Genomic DNA, 23,161 nt, shown 5'->3' on the forward strand with positions numbered 1-23,161 from the left:
TTCGATGGAATTTTTCATTTAATTTTCTGAAAATACGCAACTGCTCCAAGCCGTGGTACAAGAGGGGAGAGGTCAAGAAATTGTTCTTTTCGTTGTCCTCGGCAGTGGGCGCAATTAAAGGTGTAACTGCTCGGGGGGGGAACCCGTAAACCAAGGGACACAGATTTAGAGATCGCCAGTGTGATTGCAACGTTATGTCACCAGTCGAGCATATCAGAAGTGATTGACAGGCTCTTGAGAGGAGAGGATATGACACCGGCTTCAGCAATGAATGAAGGAGCATCTCCATCAGTCTGGACGTGTCTCAATGGGAACAAAATTAGCTCAGACAGTAACTTCCTTCCAGACTTCCTTTCAAAGTGGCAAACAGGGCTGTTGCTTTGTTTCTGAAAATGACAGAAAGTAAGGGCTTTATCCATTTATCAACTACTGGACAAACAGATAGCTCGGTAGAAATGTGCACACTGTAAATATGTCTTAATAGGGGACAAGACTTGCTTTATAAAGCCACTTTGCTCCTTTTTCCTGTGTCATTGGATAGGCCTCTGATCGCTACCAGAGGCTCCACAGACACAAAGTCCGTGCATGACTGATGTCATCTATACTGAGCTTTGGTACTCTCGCAACCAGACTCTGCCATCTTGAACAGAAGTACTCATCCAATCCATACAGTGGGTTACATGTACCGCTTGGGGGCTGTGTTTCCATACAGATTCACTCTGGGATTCTTGTCATGTCATCAGAGCCCAGGCTTGCTCGTGCGGCCTTTGACATTTGGTGGATGCGCCTGTAATGTTGATAAGAATGTTCCAGAACAGCGTGTAACATCTGCCTACTTGATCAGCGCGCACCACTTGGGGTTTGCGGAGTGCGGCTCGAAGTGCTGGTGAGGCAGCTTATCACACACAGGGCTTATAACTGATGGTGGTCCATCTCACGCAGCACTTTTTTCAGAGCACTGACACCCCCCGGAGAGAGCTCCCGTCTGACACTGAGCCCAGTCGAAACGCTTCGAGTATCAGTATCACGGCTTCCTGCGGTCTTATCCATGGGTTCGACAGCGCAGTCCAGAAGTCTTTGGCGGGTAAATGCCCAAGTAATGTAAGAGCTTCAGTGGTTCCGCCCCAATTTATTATGCAGCTGTTCCACAAACAAGACGGTTCATTCTGCAAACTGGGGCACAGTGGTCCGTGCGGTGCTTCCTCAGGCAAATTTATTTAGCGGTGGCGTCCCTGCTCGGGAGCCGCCCGTGCAGAGAGTGAACGGTAATCCGGACTTCTAAGACACATTCGTGTTTTTGTTCTCTTAAAGTAAAGTCTCGGCCCCGTTGCCATGGCAACTCCCAAATTCTGCAGACCATTTAAGGTGCGGCGCTGTCATGGATTTCCTCAGCACTGTCAAAAAGAGTCATGTGCTGAAACTGGGCTGTTAGGGGACCAGCGCAAAGCCGGTGGTGGGTAGAAGCGGAGGCCCCCCCCTACCCCTTTCCATATTTAAGACGAGTCCCTCAAAAAAATCATCAAAACCTTGAAGGCATCTTCTGAGAGGAAAGTCCTGTGATGCGTTTCCTGTGATGTCTGGGGTTTGGTTCCGCGGCTCCAAGACTGACAGCCTGTCCAACAGCCCCTCATCCGGTACAGCGCAGGCATGAATAGCTGTCAGCTCTCAGGTCACACGAGACAAGGTAATGGAAAAAAAAGGGGGCAGAATTGTTCTTTTTCATCACATTTCTTATGTATAATACATTCATTTTCATTTCCGCTGTGTGCGCTGAGCGCTTGCTGATGCGAAAGGTGGGACTTGAAGTAGAAACGCGTGGAAAATCAATCCAGCCAGAGCTACTGCGCGGGAGTGGGGGCAACGCTTCAACATGGGCTGCAACGAAACAAGAGCTCGGAACAAACAAGTAGTGACAAGTTTAATTCCGATCCCACACTTTGAGAATGAGACGCAAGCCAGATGTGCCAGGCTACCTCTTTAAGCAAGACGGGGTGTGGCGCGGCTCGGCGGGCGTAAACAAAATGTTTCGGGCGACAGCCGAATTACGGATAGTCGAAACGCTTGTTTTCCCTCGCGCCGAAGTTCGTTTTGGTGTCATTCCGGGACGAGGCAGATGCAAATGAGCCGTGCCTAATGAACGTACTGAAACGGAACACTTTAATTAGTGACGGCTGAGGACGGTGATGCTTGTATCAGTGATCTGGTCCCTGTGGGAAGCACCAGTCGTGGGAGTGGTGGGGGGGATGTGATGGAGATAAGGAGGTGCCGAGGGAAGCATCTCTGATAGGCCCCGTTCCCAGCTTTTCCATGCAAAGGGTCAAAGGTCAGCCTCATTTAGCTCAATCGCATACAATGAAAAGTTGTGTTTGAAAAAGTTATCAAAAGAATATCTGAAGTGCTCAAAGAGCTTTTATCTGAGAACAAGGATCAATTATGCATGTTAATCTGATACAGCTAAGCTTATCTACAGAACGTAAAGTTTTAAATAAATTCAAATTTGGGGGGAAATAATAATAATTAATATTATTAAAGTGAATATAATTGACCCCAGGGAAACTGTTGAGGCCTGCATATAAAATACATATTATGTCAGGCCAAAATACTCATCAGCCACTCTTGATGCTCCATAAAGTCTGTTCATGTATACACCTTTATGAAATAATGCTCTCAACCACTGAGCTACAAACTGTTATCTGAGAGGGTTATGTTATTAGAAGCATTATCACAGTTTGTTGAAGTAGGCACTGTTGTATCAGTTAGTTGTACCAGTAGCAGTTGCATTGTTTCCAGAGAGTTTCAACAACAGTGGCACAGTTATCTTCAATGGCTGTAATTACCCAACACACATTTGCATTGGGGAGTTGTAACAGTTATCATGCTAGTAGCACAGTTCTTTGAACAACATAGCGCTGTATTTCCGAGAGACATTAGAGTGGAGAATGCAAACAGAAAAATACATGTCATGTGACCCCCACCCCCACCACACACACAAGGAGAGCTCTGAGGGGGTTGTGACTTACTGTGGTGGTTTTGACTCTTCCTCCGGGCTGTGTGCAAGTCCAGCCTGATCTGTTTACTAAGAGGTCGCAGCCCTCGTCTTCCAAACAGGGCATCATGTCACACCACTGCTTGGTCCTCACAATGCGCGCTGTGGAGAGAGGCGGAGAGAGGGTGAGAACGCTCACACGCACACACACACACTCGTACTGTCTCTTACTTACATATACATACACACACTCACACACACAGTCACGTACATACACACTCACAAACAGACTCACATACCTGTACGTGTATGCATGTAACACACACAGTCACAAACACATTCCTGTACACACATTCTGTCACACACAGACATACACAGGCTCACACACACACATCCTCTCACACAGTTACCTACATGCATTCACACTCACACACACACGCACACACACACATGCACACGCACACAGTCTCTCACACACACACACACACACACACAGATAAGCTGAGGCAGCAGGCAAGTCCCTTCAGTTGACTTGCAGAAACAACTCATCCCTAATGCCAGTTATGCGACTGGTAGCTGGGAGCAGGGTTTTGGCTCTGAGCCAGCCGCACTTTGAAAGCATCCTGTTTCATGCATATTATATAACCAGTGAAATGATACACTCTGACTGGCGCGCCCCTTTAATACGGCATTCCCTTACAACATCGAGGTAGTTACGGGTTCAGCTACCGGTTATATCGCACTTACTTACTGGCTATTTGTATTCTGCGGTTGTATTTTCTAATGCTCAGCGAGCCGCTGTGAATATGGGTGTCTGCAAAATAAATGAACAGTGGTAATTACCCAGCTCCTGGATTACTGCAGCCTGCTCCTAATGAGGCTCAGATCAGGTTTTTATGTGACTGTAAGCTGATGAAGGAATGTTTTCGTGTGACAGTAAGAGTTGACAGTGCTGAAAGAGTGAGGAATATTCTAGCAAAAGCAGCGCTGCAGTCTTCCTGTGGTGACCACAGCGCCTCTCAGAACGGCGCTGTACCGAACTCCATTTCGGGACAAAGCGCACTCCGCACTCAGCGGGTCAGTTAAGGGGGCTGTCGAATTCTCATTCGGTCCTGGGCCATGGAGCTTAAGTGTACCAACGGCCCGCTCCAATGGACGCCACTCCTGAGAGAGAGAGAGCTCTTAGCCTCGTGGAGCTGCATGCGAGTGGCAGTTCTGCATGTATTTTTACTGATGGTGGAAGTGCTGCTAAACCGTCTACGCTGATATCTGCAGCAGGAGCTCCTGATGGCTGTGGATCGCCGCTGTGATCGCTGCGGTACGAGGGGGGGGGGGAGACAGAGTATGTGCGAGACTGAAAATGTACTGTGGAAAGCCAGCACTAGGCTGCTGTAGTAAGCAGTTAGGCTTTCTCAGCCTGTCAACCCTGTCCTAGCAAAGTCAAGTACTTGGGGTGGGGAGGGGGCATCATTCAAGCGTGACTTTCCACTCGATGTCGGGGACGTCAACGATCTCGGAAAGACACAGAATCGGGCCCTCCACGGTCCCCCACCACCCCCCACCCCCTGACTCACTCACAGCACCGACTCATTGGCTTGTGCTCTGAGTGGAAATTAAACAGAGCAAGGACTTTGGTAGAGACGAAAAAAGAAGCCCTCAGCCTAATAATGCAAAGCCGGTTCTGAAACAGTACATCTCAGTGCAACAGAGGAGCCCTTTCATCCAGGGAAGACTGTTTTTATATCTTATCATACACAAATGTCTATTTATAAAAAAGTAGGGCACCCACTTGCATTTGCATACTGTACCCTGACACCCCAACAGGCCCTCAGAGAGAGGGAGGGAGAGGAGGAGAGAGAGGGAAGGAGGGAGAGGAAGAAAGCGAGAGAGACGGAGGGAGAGGAGCAGAAAGAGGGAGGGAGGGAGAGGAAGAGATAGAGAGAGACAAAGGGAGAGGAGCAGAGCGAAGGTGGGTGAAAAGGAGAGAAAGCGAGAGAGGGAGGGAGATAGAGGGAGAGAAAGAGGGAGAGACAGAAAGCAAGAGAGACTGAGAGGAAAGAGGGAGGGAGAGGAAGAAACCAAGAGAGAATGAGGAAGAAGAAGATAAAGAGAAAGGGTAAGAGGAAAGATAGATAAAGAGAGAGGGAGGGAGGGAGGGACTAAAAGAGAGTGATGGAAAAGAGTGTGGGGTAGACAAAAAGACAGAAAGAAGGAGAGGGAGAGGGAGGAAAAAATAGGAGGACACACACACATACACACACACACATGTACCCACATTCCCCAGCCTAATTTTCTGGAGAAAATAATAATGGGGCAAAATATACAGCAGAGGCTAAACATGTCAGCATATCTGCAAGCCAAAACATTTCCACACACACGCTGGGCTCAGCCACCAACCTCAGAGCCATTCCCCAGCTGGTGTTTATTATTTATGGCCATTTTTAATTGTTATATTTGATTTTCTGTGGAAAGAAAAACATATCCATACATTTACATAATAATCAAACTGCTTTCTTTTTCAGACATTGCAGTATTGGGGGGAGGGCACATTTAGAATTCAGCATGTTGGCAGAAAGCACACCCCCACCATGTGTACAAGCACCGGGAACAGAGAGGCCTGGCACATCACTCCTGCAGCCTGTATGGATTTTGTTCTGTGAAAGTTGATTCACAGTATGCACACAGTCGATTTTTTTTTCTTTTATTGCCATTTTCCTTCTGACGATTGATTCTGACACCGTGTTATGTTCGGGGGCAGGAGAATACTGAAGGAGTCAACAACACATATGGTACTGTGCCAAGGGATAACATGTGATCTCTCACAAATGAATAGGTGTTTGCCTCCTATGTTTTATATTGCCAGTTAAACTGTTACCTTTCGTGTAAAACTCAGACAAATGCTTGTGAGTGTGAAATCAGACAGAACAGTACATTTAATCCAAATGCCAAGATGGTGGCGAATACTTCAACAAAAGAGAACATATGGTCATTCATTGTCTCTGCAATAGAGTTATACAGCATGCCACTAATCAAGGCCATTCAGCACATTAGCTCATATATATGCATTTTTGAAATTTATTTTTTTGAATTTGTCAAATATATAACAAGTTGACTTATTAACAGTTATGTTTAAGAACCTTGGTCAAGAGCAAAAGAGCAGAGGCCCACTGCGGATTCAAACTTGCAACCTCCTGGTGAGGAGTCCTCTTCCCTCACTGTTACATCACAACACTGGCTACGGTTGTGTCTACTGTTCTGCTGCTTACACTATGACACCACAGAGATGAGCAATTGCTCCCACACACACCGCTCCACATACACATTCACATGCTCCACATGCAGTCCGTGCCAGTGGCAGGTGGTTAGGTAAACCCAATGGGAGAGGGCAAGAATTACAAGTGTCACAGAAACACGGTCCGTATAACTCCTTGAAGGAGAACAAAAACAAATAAATTATCACAGAAATAAGCGCGAGTCCATCCATCTGCGAGAGATGGAAAGATATTAGAATGTGAAGTCCTGCAATCACTGCGTGAGAATGAATCTGGGGGGAAAAATGCGGACACCCTAACTGCAGCTTACTCAGGGAAGAGGCCAAGTCATTTATGCAGTTCTAAAGGGCCCTGCTATGTCCTTGGCTAAATTACAATTCGCCAGAGAAGCCAGGACACGGTGGAGAAAATTAAACACCCTGTGCCGTCTGTTTAATAACGCGACGCGTCCTTCCCAAGTGTTTGCGCCTGGCAATTTGATTGTGATAGCCCGTTAGCCCCAATTATTAATCCAATTTACTATAAAACAAGAATGGGGAGGCCCGCTTATGGCTCGGAAATGGGATTAAATTAAATTCCCACATTTCACGTACCTTATCTGATCGGGGCCCTCCGCAAGTGCTATACATCACAGGTACATGAGTCCTTTAGGAGGGTAATGTAAGCCACCCAGATAACATTTTAATCCACCACACGGGGACAGTGCTGCTGTGCTCCGCCAACCTTGTCGTGGCGACTCTGTGAAAGCAGATGGCGGCCGAATGCACGGGCGGGTTTCTGTTACGCGGCCGCGGCAACCTGTGGTGCTGATGTGGCTCCTGGAGGGGGGGGGGGGGGGGGGGGGAGGGACCGCACGGCTCCTCTTGCCGTGTACAAAGCGGGAATAACATCATTACAGCCGCGGTGGGACGCCCTGCCATCTCGGGCAAAAAAAAAAAAAAAAAAAAGTACATTGCAGTCGTGTCAACAGCTAGGCACCGTGGGTAATAAATTCAACACGAACGGTGTGGAACAGGACCTGGCGGCGGAGAGTCTGTGATGATTGGCCGGGGACAAACAGAAGAGACCGTCTGCGCTGGAGGGGTGTAGTGTGAAAACGATATGCACAGAATAATGGGGCAGGAGGTCTCGCCAGTACCTCTGAAACCCTTCACAGACGCGATAAGCATGTGTGTATCCCAGGCTTTATGTCACAGTCAGCACACTGTACCGAGGATGTGCTCAGAGTCTTTATTTATCCAATACTTCACTGTCATGGATAATGTCTAGGTGTGTCATCACGGAAATTGACCGTATCAAACTGTCAGGAACGGCTATACAATAAAAGAATGATTGATCTTTCCAGCGCTAATATTATCGTGGCCGTTATTCCTGAGCGCTGCTTGTTAATTAGGCTAATTTCATATTCTCAGAGCTAATAACTTTGCCTCGCAATCGACGGTATTAATATCAACCACGCACTGTAATTAGCATCAGCCACTGATGTCCTCTTAAATCAAGGCATAAATCAGAGCCTGCAGCAGAGGTTGTAATCATGTTTTTTCCCCCTCTCTCTGACGGTGGCATGCGTCTTAGATTTCAGCATAGGTACCCTAAATCACCAATTAGCAGGGCTGAACAGCATGGCTGGGAGTGTCTGTGGTTCTGGATGCAGGCTGGTGCGAGCGTAATCCCCCCCCCCCCGCTGGCCGCCCCCTCGGCCCAGTGCCTGCCCACGGGCCTCCCGCATTGAGATTCATGACAGACGCCCGCACTGTGATGACAGCTCAAAGACCCCCTTTTAAGCCAGTCCTTGCTGTCTTAATTTCACACCGCTACTTCAGTGCGCATTGGGCCACTGTCAGTAAAACCACCCCCCCTCACCCCGTTACCCCCAGCCCCAACCCTCCACTCTACATTCCTGGAGGCCCTTAAACCCAGCCTTTCCAGCGGCCGCCAACTGTCATTTGCTTTCATCGTTTAAACTTCCACTTCTGCTTCTCTTCAGCTGTACCGGCCGCAGCGGCATGCTCAGCACTCCTACGCTACAGTGCTAGCCTTTTAGCGCGAGCCGTGGCAGAATGTGTAAGATAATTTAAAATAAAACCTCGGCGTAATGAGTAGCATGCATCAGCTCCCCTTATTTCACGCTGTCGTTCCACCTGCGTAAAGCAGTAAAGCTTTAAACGCCCTGAGGTTTTACAACTCAGTCTGCTACGGGCTTTCCGCGCGCTCACTCTAACCGCCGATGCAGGGATGACTAAATACGCAGCCTTACACAAATGGGGGCATTTACACGTGCAGACTGCAGCTCATTATTCTGCCCTGCGCAAAATGTAGGTTGCAACGGAAGAAATCATCTTTCTTCCACCCATTTTCGGATTCACCATCCATCCTTTTGCAGCCTTGCTTGAGCTTCTTCAGACGGCACTGTAAAGACTGCGTAGGGTTAGCTCAACATTGCAAGTATACTTTTTTTCAATATTTATTTGGAATGCCAGCATGGCAATCAGAGGTTACCTAAAAGAGTCATGGCACACTAGACTGACTGCCAGAAGTGGGAATTCTCGGAAATATGGGGGTCGCAGAGGGTCTCTTGACATTTCTGCTAGACGCTGCAGGCAATCAGAAGGAATGTCAGCTGTAACTGGAGCCCCAGTTATAAGGGTCATTTAACTGAAAGCAGACTGTATGACGGTACTATACCTCTTCATACAACTATACCTGATTCTACAGAGTAGTGGGAATCATGATAAAAGAGCGCATGAGCCCACTGCAGATTTGACACATTGTCTCAGGTAGCGCAGGCAGCAGGTAGCATAAGGGTATCGCCTGTGTTGCTGCTCGCACAGGTAACTGTTAAACGCTCTCGGCTCAGAGTGCCGCTGGCCTCTGCTAAGTGTGAGCGATGTCCCAGGTCCCAGGTATGCGCCGTTGATGTCCTAGAGACATAGAGGCGGTACTGGCGTCTTGGGACCTGGTGGTCTTGACCCACTTAGAGCGGGTTCTGTGTGATAAGGTTCTGTGTGATAACTGTTACCGGCACACAAGCTTTAATGAGACAGTAAATTGGGGGGGGGGGGGTATTATTTTTATAACTAGTATATTTATATATCTACAAAATATTTATATATCTTGTACTGATGTTGTCTGGGCTTGCGCTAAAAGCCTGATGGCTACTGCAGCAGATTGGTATCCTTATTTAGAAATGCTGAGTTAAACAAGTCTCTTCCTTTTTTTAAACACAGACAGAACCCCACAGCGAGACCTTCACCCCTGATTTTATATTTTAAATGCTACCGGCCCGTGATGGCAGACTGAAGCATCGCGAGTCTGCCGATCAGAGACTCATGAAAACCAGTCAAAAGACTTTGCTGTCCATAGCAAAACCCTGCAATTTGTTCAAATCAGTAAGTCCCTCTGGATAAGTGTCTGCAAAGCAAAAATAATAGCGTGCACTTAATGTGACTGGAAAAAAAATGCCCTCGTTTCAAGATGTTAAATGTTTCACAATTCAGCACTTTAGTCCGGCCTGTTAATCATGATCTCTCTCCTTCTGAAACCCCCTGGATGGAGATGAGCAGTGATATAAGGCTCAGGAATGGAAGTTTGATTAATACACCACAGAAGGGCCTTGGACACAGCATGCTGTAAAGCCTTAATCACAATAATTGGATGTGCACTGTGCACAATAATGAAATTTGATAACCATCAGTTGATAACCGCAGTTACAGCACTCCTCAGGCTGTAAGGAGCTGCCCAGCATCTACGGGCTGCAGACGGTGAGGGTGCTGCTCTTGACATTTGAGAGAAATCGACTGAAATCAGTTCCAAAGGTTGCAGGGATAGTTCTCTGGCGGCTGCCAATGCCAAATGGCTGCGGCCGGATCGACTAAACCACCATCTCTTTCTGTTATTACTGCTTGACCATCTTAAAATGAGTCACGGTCCAGCGTACATCGATGTATGTACGTCACAAGAGACCGTAGGTCTTTTTGAGGTTATTTTTGAGGGGGAGCATCTTCAAAAGGCGAATATCGACAGGGGAAAGAGATTACATCCGTTGCAAGAAAAGGTACTGAATTTGAAGTCCAGGCATTAAAAACACGCAGCGCTCCCGTCTTTGGGAAAGCGCACACGAGCACAGTGATTACATGTGACAGTCAAAAGAAGCAAGGTGAAAAGCGTATTTGAGGAGAGCTAAAGAGAGCAACCTTCAGACGAACACTCATGAACAATACCACACAGGCAAAGAGCCTCACAGAGCTTACAAATCCTCTCAAAATGAAGATACAGAGCGCAGCGAAAAGTCAAGCATTTTCATCTGCAATCTTCTCAGAGCATTACCGAGGCATCATGGGTAGCTCTTCGTGATAGGTGGAGCAGGCAACCACGTTGTACAACGGGATGTGTATCATACAAATAGTGGAATGGAATGTGGGACACAGAGAAAGTGTGTGCGAGCTAGCCAAGGGGCCTGCATAGTCACAAGTGACAGCGTGTGTCTGACCAAAGACCAGGCCATAATTCCTGTGGGGCGCAGGTCACAGCTCAGCCTCTGCCTCAAACAGCTTGCACTGAGTGGTTCACCGTGTCTTATCATGGCGTATCCCTCCGTCAACCCACAAACACAACTAACCCATGGTCCATTTATCATTTGGAGTCTGAAGGAACAAAGTTTGGGTCCGTTTGTTTAGTGTTTTTTTTTTTTTTTTCCAGAACAAATTGACCCAGATGGCCTGACTCTACTGAGACCTGAGATGAGGCTTCTGTCTGACCTGAGGTTGCTCACTCTGAAAGAGAATGGCAGACCCACTCTTGGCTTTCAAGCAGCAGAGTTTTAAAAATTCAAGTCCAACAAGCTGAGGGGGAGGAAAAACCTACCTAACCCTTCTAGGTTCTGGAGGTGTTTTGCGTTTCAGCGGGGAGCCGAACATTCTTAGCTTCAGAACCTGAAGCTGGCAGGTGTATTATTTATCAGGCCTCTTTGTCACTGGGAAAGTTCAAAGACATTTGAAAGAATTGGCAAGTGGTAGAGTTTCCAAACCAAATGCACACTCTCCCCCATTTCACAGAAAACAAACACTGCTCTCTGACATTACGGTGTTTATACAGCCTTCAGATCTCAAGAGTTTACAAAAGCTGCCTCAACTCCCTATTGTTGATTTCTGGGTTTTTTTTTTACAGTAAGTACAGCATTTCTGACCCATGGGCAAGCAAACTACTTTCAAACAACAGAAATGCCAGAAATGCCACTTCAATTTCAAAAATAGCTGTACTGCAAAACCGCAAGGCTGGAGTGATACTTTCAGGACAGCCTTTTTATTTACTGCTTTAATATTGAACAGGACGATGCTGAAGCACTAAACATGACCTCACCTACTGTCAAGGTAAATTAATCTTTGAATCTGCCAAGTAGCCATTCCTGTGAGAGGCTGCTTTTGTGGCAGTCGGGGGTAATGTAGACAGCGGTCATGTTGCGAAATCCAGCAGGACACCAGTTTTATCCCCAATAGCAGATTGGACTCGGTCTCAATCTATGTGGCATTAGCCTTTGTTGCCTTAGCAACAGAGCTTAGTATTAGCTGCTGCCCAGGCACAACTGAAACTAACACACTAACAGTAGTTAAGGGGATCTGCAATACAGCCACAAACGTCCATTCACTGACTCTTTTTAGCCAGATATAATAAGTAATCAGCCTAAGAACAAGCTGACAGGGATGTCCACTTAATGGCAGGGGGTGAGAGAAAGTAAGGCCCACACATGACTCACACGTACAACAAGCCTTTTCTTTTCACTCTCCATACGGCCGACCTTTCCATCCCACGTCATGTGATGAAGATCCTTCAGAAAACTGTCTATGTGTGGAGGGAAAGTAATTGGAAAGTAATTGGAAAGTAAAGTGATGGTCTTTTTTCAGAAAACATGCCTTGGTTCCCTTGCAGAACCATAGCCAGTTGGCAAAAGAGCTTCCTGCATTTTCAGATAACACCCGTCAACCACCCGCTCTGGCCGCACTGCTAACAGGCCTTCAAACATACTAACATGCAATAAAAAATGACCTGTAACTGAATACATACTTGGCAGCATGTCTGTGAAACACAGAGAAGAAGAAACACAGAAGAAATATGGATAGCTTGCAGTTTTTACATGTTTTCCATTTGTACAGCTGAATATTCACTGAGGCCATTCTGGGCTAAGTACCTTGCTTCAGCATTCAACAGCAATGTCCCACCTGGGAATCACATCAGTAACCTTTGGATAGGGTGTGTGGTGTGTGTGTGTGTGTGTGTGTATGCAACACAGCTAACACCATACCTAGATCCGAAACCAAATCGAATATGATAAATGGGAATCTCTTGTCAAGGAAATACTGGCTTCACTCCAAGTCATATGTATTCAGCTATTAATTAATATGTACTGTACATAAAGCTTGTCATTAAGCTTTACATGCCCTGTATAAAATCTGAACTGATGTTATGTACGGCAACAGCTGCACCGCCATTCCCAGACAGCAGTTACTGTGGACAGAATCATTTAAATTAAAAGCAAATGTGTGGGTATCCATCAGGGAATCAAAAAAGCATTTCCTCTATGTCTCCCTGTGCAATAATTATGAAACGACAACAATAAACAAAGAAAGAAACTAAGCAGTTAACCCTGACCGCAAGTACAACAGCAGTCATCCCTCACGTATATCGAAAAATCCCGCAACTGTCAACATCAAGCAGATTTTACACCAGAAAAGCCGTTTTGAAATAGATCTGCTTTGATACTGTTTCATCCCAATTAGGTTGTAATTATGAGAGACAGCAGCAGCAGAGGTAAACGGAGAGAGAATGAGAGATATACAGAGAGAGATAATGCTGTATAAATTCCAAACAACCATGTAATTCATGAAGACCACTGTAAAGCTCGGATAGGGAAAAATGTTCATAATAAGAGTCCATGTGAGCTAGGGGGAGAGAGAGAGAGAGAGAGAGAGAGAGCGAGAGAGAGAGAGAGACCGACCTCAGGAACTGTAACATCTATGTGCTGCATTATTGATTAATTGCGCGTAAGCAAATGTGAGATTCTGCCTATAAGAGCATCAATAACGATCAATGTTATTGAGCTTTTCGAAAGCTCTAAACACCTGCAAGCACTTCATCATTTTATAGCCTGATTTATTGGGATATATGGCCTTGGATATATTATCTGTGTAGATAATTCCATTTATTAGAGAGGAAACCATTCAAGCGGCCTGTAAGTGCACCAATAGAATACCTTTTGTGTGAGATATTAAGACCACATCTGGCTGTTCATGAATATAAATTATTTGCACTCCCTTTTACATTATACTGTACACATATTTGCTTATGCTGGGCCACTTAATGACTTGCATTTGACGGGTTATCCATTTATACAGCTGGGTGTTTTACGGAAGCAATTTGGATTAAGTGCCTTGCCCAAGGGCACAGCAGCTGTGCCCTTTACTGGGATTTAAATCCGCAAGCTCCCAGTTCCACATGCTCTGTTACCCATGCGATCTGGATGTCAGATTTAACACATAACACATCTGAATCACAACGGACAAAAGGAAAAGATGATAGACATTTAAACAGATGCACAAGCTCTTTCCGGCAATCAGTCCAAACATTTGCACAGCATTTTATTTTAACACAGACGTTCCTGTCACATGTTCATTTGTAGTGATATGGGCGAAAACACAAGCTCTTTTTCAGTTTGCATATTTCAGAGTCCAAACACTCCGTTAAAAACAATTTTCCCCTGGTGGAATAACAAAGCATTTATTTCAAAAACAGCAATTTGGTGTCAGTCCTGGAGTGTTTGTTCTAGCTGCTGTATGATGTTCAGCCAGCTGAATTGCACAGAAAGCTCGGCCTGACATCTGCACAACGTTCTCCCGACATTATCAGCGGGGATGCGGTCTGAGCCGAAAACCTCTTTGGGAACTTCACTGATGAACAATTTCTGCAGCGAGAGAAACCGTTGTCGATGGCAAGCTGTGTAAGAACTCAGTTGGAATAATCATAGTGCATTCATAAATTGGCAGGCTTTCATAGATTTGTGCCCTTTTAGCCTCTGCTGTCTAACCGTCACAAAACAACATCACATTTTTTTGTTCGTCTGCTGAAGGATGAGTTTGGCGAGGTGTTTTATTCTATTCTGTTGTAATCCACGTTACATTTGTGAGAAACTTTCCTCCAGCTCATACACATTAATCTCCACACAAATGCCATTTTGGAGGCTTTGTTTTAATACAAAAACGATGTGTTCTGCCCTTTACTTTGAGTAGCAGATTTAGGCAAGCGATGTTGTTTTTTTGTTGCACAACATTTTAAGAACGGCAGTTACTAAGATTAATGAAGCAGGGTGTGTAAATAACTGAGGAAATTGCGCTTCTGAAAATGTCTTTAAGGTACTGTATTTTATCTGTACTGTCTGGATGTGCTGGTAAGTTTCAGACACAGTATAAACACTAATATTGTAAAAGTATATATATATGTATATATATATGTGTGTGTGTGTGTGTGTGTGTGTGTGTATTACTGCTGAAAACATTACTGAGCTTAAGACCCTTTGAAGACGTTTTGTGCGTTTGGTATATCCAAGTAAGTGCTTTCCCCTGTGTTCCATTTTAAAATATATCCCTCCAGAAACCTTTGCATTCATTTCAACCTCCAATTAGATATACTTGTTAGATGATAATTCTGAGCTGAAGCGCAGAAAATTTCCCAGACAGTGGCTCTCGGTTCCTTTCACCCAGAGCTGTAATAACCACAATATTGTTATTATTGCTTTCCTGTCTCTCATATGAATTATCTGACTAATAACAAACATTGTGTATTACATCGGATAACGGAGCACCTTATAAAGTGAAATACCTGTGATTTGTGCTTGTAATTGGGTTGGATGGTTTTGCCCTGCCTTTTATGGCAGGTAGTACCATGCAGCGGGCTAGTTTACACTTGCTCACACACCATTTATATTCTGTGCCATAACTTTTATTGTTTTGGAAGCGTCTCAGCTCTCTGTAAATAAGAAATAAATACATATCTAGATCCGAACAGACGTTCAGACAGGCGCACCATGTTTCAGTGAAGTGACTGACAGTTGCTTGCAAGGCTCGACTGGTAGCGGCTGTTTGCACATGACTGAAGTGTGTCTGAAGCGGTGGCATTACCTTATTTAAATTAGAGTAAAGATATCAGCCTCTGTTAAAAATTTAAAACAGGATCCGAGCAAGGTTTTCTGACTTGCGATCAACTGTTTTTTGCCGTTATAAAAAAAAAAAAAACAATTTTATTTGAGGTGCACAAAGGCAGAGCTTCACGAATAGGTAAAACTAACTAGCTTAATTTGAATTTAAATGCTTCTTTAACCATGTACCATGTATCCATGTACAAAACATGAAAAGCAGGTTATAAACATGAAGGTAGCTTTTCTGTCTCACTTTTTACAAGCTCACTGGCCATCACTGTATTTTAATCTGTCTTAGTAACAGATACAGTGTAGTGGACCCATGTCATTCTAACGTATAGGTAACTGTCTCTTGGAATGCTGTACAGTGACTGATTAGTGACTGACTAATAGCATCTATTGTACTGAATACAACCTCACAGTCGCATTCCTTCTTAGAATGGAAATCAAGATCAGCAGTACCTGTCTGCATTGTTATAGATGAGTGAAATGCCTGGAATTGCATGCATTTACAGATAAGGAATAGCCTATACTTAGAGGAAAGAGCTGCATCGATTTGTATACAAGTCCCCTTTACACGTTACTAAAAGAGTTATTTTTTTGGCTCAGAAGATTTACTGTTAAGGTCTTTTTCATCTGCAGTGTTTTCAGTGGGTTGTTTGTAATGCTATACATGAATGCAGCCGTTTCCTAACTGGGTTAGGAAGGCCAGGCCCTCAATGCTTGGCATCAAATGTCAGGTGTGATCTCAGAAAACAAGACATCTGTAAACACACGTGCATTCTGAAATCTTCAAACTGGAAGAACCTCATGCGTAATCTCTCAGAGCAACATTAGCAGACGGGCAGGTTTTGTGATTGTCATTTCATTTTCACGTTCTGACGGCGACGTGAGGGGCAGAGGCCACGGCTGTGACAGGGGTACGGGCGATTCGCTTAAAAAACAGTGACCTGGAACAGAGAGAGAAGCAACACGGACAGAGGACAAGCCCTGTCACCCCTCAGTGCAAGGGGGGGGGGGGGGGGGGCCAGAGGGCCGAGAAAGATTGAAGTCCCGTTTACGTTCCTGCTCGGGCGGGCTGAACTTCGCTCCACTCTACCAGTGCCCGCGTCTGCGTCCAGCAGCCTGCGACAGTGTCGAGTTTCCCCGGGTGTGAAAAAGGCCGCCCCGGCCGCGCCGACGTCGGCATCTCTTCAAAACCCACCAGCCTCCGGGAGGCCCCTCGGAGTCTCATCAGGCTAGTACTGTGAATGCCCCGCGCTAACAAACAAGCTCCGCGTGAGAGCAGCACGGCGGCGTCGCATAGCAACAGCGGCAACGAGAGCGGCCCGAGAGGCGAGGTGATAACTCCGCAGCTGAACGGCAGGTCACGCTGATCGACAGTGTTCATATTCCGCAGCAAATGCCAGGCTGTTTAAAGCAGCTGCTTCAAGGACAACAAAAAAAGGCTTACGGTGGAGCAAAATTTAGCAATGTACACAGCTGGAGAACTGTGTATCAATGCAACAGTCAGCATATTAGATTTACACCCTACTGAATTCTCTTTGACTGCTTCCCTGCAGGCGTATCTTAAAGACTGAAATAATGAGTCACATGATTTGCAGACGTCCTTACCTGGTACTACTTCCTCAGCTTACAGTTTACATACAGCCATTTACAGACAGACGTTCAATTAAGAACTTCTAGGTTATGAACCTTGCTCAAGGGCACAACAGCACAGCCCCATCTGGGATCTGAACCCACAACCTTCTGGGCACAAGTCAGCTCCCCGAACCACTATGCTAAGATGCTGCCTGTATGAGATGGAGAGAGTACCTTAATCACATTGAGTGCCTCAGAGTTTCAATCCAAATCCGTCCAACTTAGCTAAGCCCCCAAAGTTCTGAGCATATTTCCAACATCTCCACAGTCCAATCATGATCCAGTCATGGTTCAAGCGCAGCCTGAGCGCAGGTTTCATCCCGGCGCAGCGCAGTTACAGAGATGATGAAACGCAGTGTAATGCTCCAGTCCCGCACCTGAGAGCTGCACCTCTTCAAACAGGGACCCAGGGTGCTACTACACTATGAGGCAATACAATAGGGAGATTGCCTGGTTGAGAATACGTTAGTGTTTGTTCCTTCTTGTTGTTACTAGTGGCTGCTACTTCCAGCTGAACACTTTTTCTAAGGTTCGCTGTCAAACATGTATTTACTTTTACCAGGAATCTTAAAATGTATTGTCAAGCTACGGTCAGACATGTATGGTGTGGTAAATGCTAACTGCGGAGGGAGCAATCTTTGAGATCGCACAGGCTTTCTGAGACGGCATGCCGCGGATCCTCCCCAGCGGCGGGTGCGTTTCAGGTGCTCTTCCCCCGGACGGGAGCGACCCAACCAACCCCCAACCCCCCCCCCCGGCTCTTACCGTCCACGCAGGCCGGCCTGGCCCTCGTCGTCCCGGCGATCTGGCCCCTCTTGCACGCGCAGCGCGCCGTCTGTCGCGCGATGGTCCGCCGCGGCTGGCTGCTGTCGCGGTCCAGCGTGACGATCTCGCACGTCCCCGCTGCCAGCTGACCTGGAAGTGCCCGGCCACAAACAGGAAGTCGTGTCAAAAGGGGGGGGGGAATGTGGGGGGCCGGTGGTTCAGTCAAAGCTGTTTGCTTTCCAACACCCCTCAGAGGTAGGAATAGTGAATGTGTCAAGTTGGCAACCAGCTGTCCTACCGTGTTGGTGACATTAGGTGACCGTAAACACCAATATTTCATCACCAGAACTGAAGAAGGCAGCCGCAGTGTTTTAAAGATATGGCCACTACAGTTTTATTAGGTTACCCTCTTTTATTAGTGCTTGGGTACAGTTTCGTACCTCATTTGCATCACTCAGCTTCAATGGCCTCTTCTATTTATTGAAGCAGCCATTTGAAGAGGAGTGCACTCTGGAGGTGATATGAAAACGGACTTTCAGTTCAACACCCCTTCCATTTTTAAATGCTATAAGCAACATGGCAATGTATTTATACCCCAACAGATGGGCATGATTTTCTTCTCAGTACAAAATAGCACTACAGCAGAGCCAGAAACAGTGACCATGAAATCACGTCAATCAGGAGCCAATCATGACCAAAACCTGTTCTCCCTGAGCTGTGTATATTTCAGTCAAGCCCAATATCCAAGAACTGCAAAAACAGGAAATGATGTCATGATGGTCAGCACTGAATGTAGTGGTAAGGAGCAGGGCTTGTAACTGAAAGGTTGTAGGTTCAATTCCCTGCTTGGGCACTGCTGCTGTACCCTTAGGCAAGGTACTTGACAAGGTAACCCAGAATTGGCTTAGGAAATATCCAGCTGTATAAATGGGTAAAGCTGTAACCTATGTAAGAACATCTTGCTAAATGACAATAATGTAATGTAATGTCATAGCAGGAGACAGAGATAATTTCTTAATGGTCACAGGTATTACTCACATACAATCATACAAAAATATATTCCATAATAAAGGAGAAGCACTGATTACCAGCACCTAAAACCAGTTCGCTAAAACCAGTGGGAAGATCTCCTCAGTTTCATTTGACTGGAGAATGAATCTTCCTGCTGCCCAAGTGGTGCCCAAACAAAAAAATCTCCCACGGGAGACACAGGTCAATTGGCTTTTAGATCCCACTGTAAATCAGGTGAATCCCTCAGGGAAACAGCCTGACGTTTCAATAAGGCCTCTCTCTGTAGCTTGGCAGTGCACGTGTCACATTCAGCGGTACACGTGAACGTCAAAAATGAAAGCTTCAATTGGTGGATGTAATTGAGGCACCTGTGACCCTTTGACCTTTTGACCCCCACCGGGCTGTTGATAAATGTCCCTACTGTGGCTCCCAGACCTGCATAGCCAGCACATGCTAAGTGCCCAGGTTTGTACCGTGGGATGAGTGGGAGTGGGAGATGTAATTTAATCTGGCCTTTAGCTGGAGAGTAGAGGCTGGCCGAAGTTAATTAGCTTTACAGCACAGCTATATTTACACTCATAGCATTTCGTCTGGAAGGGCATGCTATATAAGATTGAGTGAGGTATATGTTCTGCCAGATTGTACAACCTCTACTTCCTCTCTGTCTGATACTCACACATTTCTTTGAAGGAGAGTTCTGTGTATTTGTGTGTGTATGTTTGCATAAATAAATGTATGTGTATATGTGTTATTGCATGCACACATGCACTCCTGTGTGTGTGTGTGTGTGTGTGTGTGTGTGTGTCTGTGCACATGTGTGTGTGCTCATGCCTTTGAAAACCCACCAGCAAGACAGTGGTGTCTTTTACCAGTTTTTTGTGCCCGTTAGGATATGTACCTATTTTCAGGAGCATGTGGTCACCTGCAATTGGGTTATTATTATACGCAGTTTACCTTGCAATTGCCATTGAACACACATTTCTAAAACTAGGCAAGCAGTTAAAGAAGTTGCCCTATAGGGCTCCCGAGTAACTCAGCAGTTAAGGCGCTCGGCTCATATGCAAGATGAGCTGTGTGACCCAGATTCTATCCCAGCCGTGTCATCAGCTGACAGTGACCAGGAGCCCACAGCGGTGGAACAGACTGGGGAGAGGAGTGGTGATGCTCATCCCACCGTTCTCAGGCACCCTGTGATTCAGTGGGTGCCTATGAGTTAATCTAATGACGTCAGCGGAGTAACGCCTGTCCTCTAACGAGCGCTCCCTCCACTGTAGTACGCTGCGCTAATTGTACTGTGGAAAACAGCCATGGGCTGCATGTAAGCGTATCAGAGGATTGCATTCGTCTCGCCTCAGAGCCCCCACACGAGCGCAGAGGTGTCGCAGTTAGACATGCTTACTGCACTACACAACTGCTGATTCCAAAGCAGGGCTGAATGAAGGGGAAACGAGCATAAAAAAGGACCCCAGGGAAAACTGGACCAACCAGCCACAAAGTCCAACCAGACACTTTCCCCGTGTTTCTCGTACAACCACCTGGAGCGTATTTCAGTGCCTTAAACATTTCTCTGTCCGAGGAGCACGTGCGTCAGACACACCGAGAGCGGGGCTCACGCACTGTGACCGTGCAGCGCGCTCTCGTACTCCGATAACCTCCCCTGAATTTCCTTTCGCATCCTTCCTCATTTAATTCGCGCCCCACTGTGAGAGCGCACACTGCCTCCTTGTACGATGCTATCCGGACTCTGGAGGGAGTTTTGCACGATTAACAGAGACAGTGGTTCAGTGTGCGGGTTTCTCCCGCTCTTCCCAGGTTAGACAAAACGCACTCCCTGCGCCCTAAATTCCCGCGCACCGCTGTGCGAGGTGTGATGACTGACGCCCTGTTAGTCCCGCTTTTAGATGGAGCAGCTACAACGAGCAAGCCCAAACATGCCCCTCAGGAGACCACCCATGAAAAGCACCTTGTTTGTTTACACCCGACTGAGACATCCAATCAATTCCTCCACGCTTTGAGTGTTTAATCTGTGAGGGTGGCGCGGTGATGTTTCCTGCGGTTACACTCACTCTCTTACACACACAAACACACACACACACAGTCTCACTCAGTAGGAAGAGGTAAGCCAGCTGCTTGCTACTGAAGCCACTTTCTGAATGGATTCTCACTTCCAAAGAAGGATTGATATGCTGCCATATTTGTTGGGCCTTGTTAGTGAAGGCCATTTGAAAGGCATTTGCTGTATCATCGACCGCTTAATATGGGCCGATGGTTTACCTCACAGTTATCATTAGTCATGCTTGTCAAATCAGAAAATGAGTTTATGTTTTCTGGAGGGATAGGTCAATGAGCTTTTGAAAATGAATCCCACGGAAGGTGTTTGGTTGGACATACATGCAACACACAAAACCAATGGCCAACCACACACTTCTCCCTGGTTTTTTTATTACTCTCAAAGAACCACCTCAGGTATCCATTTGTCTCCCATGCCACTCTCTGCAGGAACCGAAGATTAGGGAGCTAATGTTTTTGTCTTTCCATCCTTTTTAGTGCTAATATTCCTCTTAATAACCCCCATCCCCCTCCCCCCAACGCCCCCCCCAGCCATCTCTCTGGAGGGTGTCGGAGGATCATTTGTCTTGTACGCTGCAGTGGTGAAGTATTTTTGTACCCTTCTGCCGAGTCTGCAGTCTGTGCTCCCTCTGTCAAACCTCCCTCTGTCATTTTCACATGCGGCCAACTTAAAATAATTGCCATTTAGTGTTTCATGCATTCTGCTAAAACGCAGGCAGCACATGCCACAGTGTATTTAGAGGAGCGAGCGTGCTCCTGTAAAGGTCTGTTGTAGCTCCACATTGGCCTCCTGTCTCCCTGCTACATTCAAAACAGAATCAGGTGCACTTTATGTGCAAGGCACCGTGATGTCTCTCCCTCTCTCTCTGTGGGTTTCGAATACTCCATTATTTATGCGCTTATAGCAGATGCAACTTGCACAGCTTATATGTCACGTTACCCATTTATGCAGCTGAGTGTATTACCGTAGCAAGTGAATGCCTAGCTCAGGGGCACAGCTGCAGTTTCTCGCCCCCTTCATTTTAACTGGCAGCCTGTACCAGTTGCACGCCTCATCCCCTGAACATGTGAGAAGGATGGTACTGACACTCAGTACAATGCCACTGTACAGGCCTATGCCAGCTAGCTGCAATCTAGGCCCTATGTTTTCAGTGTCAGGAGATTATTTTTGATGGCAACAGATTTGATTTCAACAAAATTGATCAATTTTTTGCAGTTGATCATTGTCTTGATTGTACATTATGGGTGCTATTCTGCTCAAGCTTCCCTTCTTTTAAAACAGTATTTAAACATGTAAAATTATACTTACCTGTGTTTCATCAACAGTGCATAATAATATTTGGTATGAAATTTCAGATAGCTATGCTTGTGAATTATAGATGCAATCAAGTGAGTGAGTCAATCAGTGTGATATTTAGTGAGTGAGTCAGTCAGTGAGTTACTTAATGAGACAATGAGTGAATGAGTTAGTCACAGTGTTAGTGAGTCAGTTGGTCAGTAAGTCAGTCTGTCAGGCAGTCAGTGCATGATGGACAAGACTGTTTCTTGGCCTGCTCCCTCCATTTTAGGTAATTGTAGTTAAATATGTGTTATTCACAATGTCTACTAAGCTTTCTGAAGTGTAAATGCCATCACTGAGTGAGTCATTGAGTGAGTCAGTGAATGAGTCGATAAGTGAGTCAGTTAGTGAGTCAGTGAGGGAGATGACTGTTCCTTGGGCTGCTTCCCATAGTTGCCATTTGACAAAAATTAGACATGATCTCTAGATGACCCCCATTGCAACTGCTCCGCTCATAAAAAGTGAAAGTACTCTCAATCCAATATATTTTGGGCAGCTTTGCTGCTTGAGCGCTCCAGTGATTATTGGAACAATGTTCAAGGTGATTGTATTGTCTCTCTCTCTCTCTCTCTCTCTCTCTCTCTCTCTCTCCCTCTCTCTCTCTCTCTCTCTCTCTCTCTGAGCAGCTTAAAGGTCGTTGCAGTATTCAATCGAACACAGCGCAATCAAACTGTTGTTTGCTTGATGATCTTACTGCTGTATAACATGATGTCATATTGCGTGCCTGCATGTACTGGGGCATAGATGTGTTTACTGGGGTTGTTATAAACCTCTGTAATTTAGCTCCCTATTCCCTTCGTGGCTACTACCATTGAGTCCATTTTATGAGGTGTTAATGTAGGAATGTTTACTGCACAGCAACATTACATGTTTGTGTGTGTGTGTGTGTGTGT

General features: G+C 46.0%; 1 protein-coding gene across 3 annotated transcripts in view; it reads right to left on the reverse strand.

The window, feature by feature from the left end:
* The window catches only part of tafa5a (TAFA chemokine like family member 5a), a 76,129-nt gene that overhangs the window by 6,582 nt on the left and 46,386 nt on the right, over positions 1-23,161 (reverse strand). For all 3 annotated transcript variants that reach the window (XR_005004634.1, XR_005004635.1, XM_036520285.1), the window contains exons 2-3: positions 17,849-17,998; positions 3,021-3,148 (exon numbers count right to left, since the gene is read on the reverse strand). Coding sequence is in view for 1 of the 3 variants with exons in the window: in XM_036520285.1 (XP_036376178.1) it covers positions 3,021-3,148; positions 17,849-17,998 (278 nt within the window). In the remaining 2 variants the exon portion in view is untranslated. The remainder of the gene's footprint in view (positions 1-3,020; positions 3,149-17,848; positions 17,999-23,161) is intronic.

Source organism: Megalops cyprinoides, chromosome 25, assembly GCF_013368585.1.
Source record: "Megalops cyprinoides isolate fMegCyp1 chromosome 25, fMegCyp1.pri, whole genome shotgun sequence".
Classification (NCBI taxonomy): Eukaryota; Metazoa; Chordata; class Actinopteri; order Elopiformes; family Megalopidae; genus Megalops; species Megalops cyprinoides.